This window comes from Dipodomys ordii, unplaced genomic scaffold (genome assembly GCF_000151885.1).
Source record: "Dipodomys ordii isolate 6190 unplaced genomic scaffold, Dord_2.0 Scaffold184, whole genome shotgun sequence".
In the NCBI taxonomy this organism is placed as follows: Eukaryota; Metazoa; Chordata; class Mammalia; order Rodentia; family Heteromyidae; genus Dipodomys; species Dipodomys ordii.
Window position 1 is genome coordinate 1243212 of NW_012267400.1, and position 4534 is coordinate 1247745.

Here is a 4534-nt window from a genome sequence, read left to right on the forward strand (position 1 = left end):
CTGGGCTCGGCTCCGCGCCCCTCCTTCCCTCCCTCCGCGCGGGGACCCCGGGCGGGCGGGCGGCCGGAGGACATGGCCAGCGACGCCGTGCAGGTAGGCGACCGCCGGGGATCCCCGCTCGCGGGAATACCGGGGTCCCCTCGCCCCCCTCATCCTGGATCCGCGTGGCGAGGGTGGGGGTCGCCCGAGGCCCCCCCACTCCACCCGGGTCCCCTCCTTGGGCGGGGATCCCGGAGCCCGCGAGGCCCCCTTCGGGGTAGGTGACGGCAAGGACCGGGTCCCAAATTCGGGGGTGCTGCCTCGGAGGCTCTGGCGGCACCCCTAAACCTCGGTCTTTTCTCTTGGAATCGAGGGGTGCGGCGGAGGCCCCCCGCTCCGGGTGTCCGTGGCTGGCTGTGGCGTCCCGCTCTCTCTCGCCTCCCCCTTCTTGCTGCCCCCCTTCCCGCCCGCGTTCGGATCCCGGCAGGTGCCGATCCACCTGGGACAGGTGGCTGGCGGGGTGCCCGGCCCGGCCTCTCCCCCATAAAACAAAGCCCCTGCCACCCCCTCCACCAGACGGCTTTACGACGCCACCCAGATGGGCACCTGTTGGCGGAAGTGCCGCAGTCACTGGGGTTGGGGTTACTGGGACAGGTTAGAAGATTGGGGTCCCCTCCCCACCCTTCCGGCTGCCCCAGGTGGGGGCTGGCTTGGTCAACGGGGGGCGGGCGGGGGTGTTGTCCCATGTTTTGTGCCCTGGATCTTACCTGTATGGACAGGTAACAGGGCTGGGTCACCCTTCACCTCCGTGTGGGGATGTAGGTGACAGGCACCAGCCAGGTTATTATCCCTGTGTGTCACCTGCTAGATATTCCCGGCCCAGACTCCCCTCTTCCTGGGGCAGGAGACCAGGGTCACCCAAGACCCTCTTAGGTTCAGAGACACCCCCCTCCTCCCCAATCTCAGATCTGTGAGTGATCAGGTCATCGTTCAGTCCCTGGTCTGCGGCAGCTATGTAACCAGGTTCTGTCTCCTGTACTTCTCTCCCACCGCCCCCTCTGTGTCTGCCCTGTCCCCCTTTGTGTCCCCCCTCCCCCCAGTCCTGCTGATGGCCTGCCAGCCTTGCCATGGAGCTGGGCGTATCTGGTGTTGCCGGTCACACAAGGTCAGACCTCTGGTGGGACCCCAGCCTACAACCCTCCCCCCCCAGCTCATGCATGTAACCTGGTGGTTTTGTGCCACCCAGGAAACTGAGGCTGTGCTTCCCGGAATGAGGTTGGCACCGTGCTCTGTCCTTCCCCCCCATCCAGCCCTGGTCACTGTCTCGTCCCCTCCTGTCCACCCCTTTTTCGTGGCTGCTAGGGCTGGCTCCCCAGTCCCCACGATGTGTGGCTGTCTGCTCTGTGTCCGGCAAACGGATGTCCTGTGTAGATTCCGGAAACGCCCAAGACATTGGAATCTCAGGATGGTTGGGGGGTTCGGTCCCCCCCAGTACCCTGGGAGGTGGGCACTCGGGGCCTGCTGTTTTCTCATCTCCTGTGGCCGATGCAGCTCTGAGGCCCAGCCTTGGTCCCGGGTTTGTGTTGCCGGCCCAGGGGTAACTCCCGAAGTAGCTGTGAGTCACCCTCGGGAAGAGAACCCTGGAGGCCCGGCCTCCCTCACTCCTGTTTTACATCTTCTCAGGCCTCAGCCACTGAGGTGAGGCCGCAGGCGGTTGCTCCTCCCCTCTGCTTGGAACTGCCCCCATTCCAGCTGGCCCCGCTCCTGGCTGTGTCCCTGCTCTGCCTGCTGGGGACAGGGTGGGGCTAGCCTTGGGGCAGTGGGGCCAGGCCTGGTTGGGCCAGGCATCAAACCAAACCTGAGTTTGAAATTCCAGCATTGGCTCTTCCTCCCAAATGCCTGAATCTCTTATCAAATACCAGGGGATAACTGGGGTTCCGTGGCGGGGAGGGAGAAGAGATGGAGCCAGGATTGGGGTGATATCTTCTGTGTGTTTCATTTGGCTGCCCAGACTCTAGGCCCCTTGTTCCTTAATTCAAAGCACTGTTAGACTAGGGACTAGAAAGTTCTTGGCCATGGGTGCTGTCATGTGTGCTCTGGATGCTCATTTGCACCCCTGAGCAATGCCACTTTGCACTCCCAGAGCTGGAGATGGAGCCTAGGCAAGTTCTCTACCATTTGAGGTACATCTCCGATCCTTCTGGTTTCCATTTGTTTTGGAGGCAGGATCCCTTCTCTTTTGTGTGTCCTTGTGTCTGTGTGTGTGTGTGTCTGTGTGTGTGTGTATTTATTTTCTCTTGTTCTTCTCAAACCTGAAGCTTCCTATTTCTACTGCCCATGTGGCTGGGATTACAGGAGTGAGAGACCATGCCTTGTGCCTTGTGTGGCTTGACCCTTGCCTTCCCGGGGCCTGAACTCTGCCTGGGCTCTGCTTCTGGGCTTTTTTTTGCTCTAGGCAAGTGCGCCACCACCTGAACCACAACTCTACTTCCGGTTTTTTGTGGTTCATTAGAGAGAAGAGTCTCACAGACTTTTCCTGCCTGGGCTGGCTTTCAGGCGAGATCCTCAGATCTCAGCCTCCAGAGTAGCTAGGACTGACCCCTGTCTCTATGCTTTTTGGGAAGAGTTTTTGCAATGCGGGAGACAGAAGCCATCCACAGCAGGCCAGTAAGTGCTCTCCGATCCAAGTGTGTTCACAAACCCTGCCATTCTTAAGGGTGGAGCTTTCCTGTGCCTTTTGGGGGCGGGGTGGGGAGGTGGGGGGTGTCATTCTTCTTCTGCCTGGACATTCAGGACTGCAGCCATGGGTGTCTGGAGGGGAGGAAGCAGGAAGTCAGGATGGCTAGCAGGAAGGGGACCTCTCCTTCCCTTCCTAAAGGGGACGTTGGGGACATGGCACAGGTGGTGGGTCTGGCTGTAGCAGAGTGGGACACCAAGGGGGAGGGTCCAGGAAGTGTGCACACGTGTGTGGAAATGCTCGTGGGCATGGGCTATGTCCACGCGGACACGTGACATGTGGATGCCTCCATTGGCATCTGGCATGTGGGGGTGGGCATGGGTGAGCCCGGAAGGTGGGCACACTTGTGAATCTGTGCTATAGCTGATGAACACTCCCCCCCGGCCCCCCCGGCCCCCTCCTCCCCCCCCTGCACCATTCTTGGAGCCTGTGTACCCTCAAGGCAGCCTGTCCTAGCACACTATGTGGTGGACACGGGCTCAGGGTGCCCCTGGGCTGCCTTGGGAGAAGCACGCATGGCCCTTACGATTGGCCAAGGGAAGGCGATCGCAGGTGCCCCGGAGCTGGCCTGCCGCACTGCGTGCTGGGAGCTGGCAGGAAAGAGGAAGTGGTGGCCTCAGAGGCCCGGGGCAGGGCTGAGGCTCAGGAAGAGGGCGGGGCCCCAGTCCAGACCCGGGATGGCGGCTGACCCCCCTTCCGAACAGGAGCTGGAGGTGGGCACTGAGTCCCCGAAGGGGGTAGGCACCAGTTGGGGGTTCTATCTTGTGTGTGTCTTGCTTTGGGACTGAGGAGAGGCGGTAATGGGGCGCTGGACCGAGTTAGAGATCTGGGGGGGGCCTTTGTGGCTCACGGGCTGGGGACACACAGGAGGAAGGAGATGGGGTTCTGCACCAGGAGGGAAGGCAGCCTGCTCTCGGGACCTCCTCGTATGGGGGTACTGCACAGGGAACACAGAACCTGCCCCCAGGACCTCCTAGTTTGAGGGTTCCGCACAGGAAAGATGACATCTGCCCCTGAGAACACCGGGTTTGGGGTGTACAGCCAAGAGATGAGGCCTGGTTCAGACAACTGGTTTAGGGGTCCAGTAGAAGGACCACAGGGCCTCTCCTTGTGACCTATGGTTTGGGGCACAGCTGACAGGGTAAGGGGTACAGCAGAGGTAGAACTTGTGGAAGTGAGGTGAGGCTCCAATGCCAGAGGAGACAGGTCTGCACCTCTGGGTGTCCCTGGTCTGGAGACAGGTAAAGCTTTGCTGGTGTGGGGGGCATGGCTCAAGTGGTAGAGACCTGCCTGGTAGCAAGGGTTAAAACTTATATCTATATGTCTATATCTATCTTATATATCTAGATCAGGCTTTGCCCTTGACCTGCCCTTGACCTCCCAGAGGAGTGAGGTCAGCAAGCATCACCTCCCTATGGGGGTTCAGAGCTGTTCCTATCCTGGGATAGGGAGAAGGCTGGCATCAGGGGGAAGCTGACCTGACCCCTGACCCCTGACCCCGGCCCTCCCACTCCCCGCAGAGCGAGCCTCGAAGCTGGTCCCTGCTGGAGCAGCTGGGCCTGGCCGGGGCGGACCTGGCGGCTCCCGGGGTGCAGCAGCAGCTGGAGCTGGAGCGGGAGCGGCTGCGGCGGGAGATCCGCAAGGAGCTGAAGCTGAAGGAGGGCGCGGAGAACCTGCGCCGGGCCACGACCGACCTGGGCCGCAACCTGGGCCCCGTGGAGCTGGTGCTGCGCGGCTCGGCGCGCCGCCTCGACCTGCTGCACCAGCAGCTGCAGGAGCTGCACGCGCACGTGGTGCTGCCGGACCGCGGTGAGCATG

The 4534-nt window shown here is 61.6% G+C and overlaps 1 protein-coding gene across 3 annotated transcripts in view; it reads left to right on the forward strand.

Moving 5' to 3' along the window:
• The window catches only part of Pkn1 (protein kinase N1), a 20197-nt gene continuing 15663 nt past the window's right edge, over positions 1-4534 (forward strand). The window contains exons 1-2 of one of the 3 annotated variants that reach the window (XM_013034245.1): positions 1-93; positions 4237-4525. In XM_013034245.1, coding sequence (XP_012889699.1) covers positions 73-93; positions 4237-4525 — 310 coding nt within the window. In that variant the 5' untranslated portion in view covers positions 1-72. Of the gene's footprint in view, positions 94-2530; positions 2647-3355; positions 3430-4236; positions 4526-4534 lie in introns of those variants that run through there. The other 2 variants (XM_013034244.1, XM_013034243.1) reach the window with 2 other exon arrangements.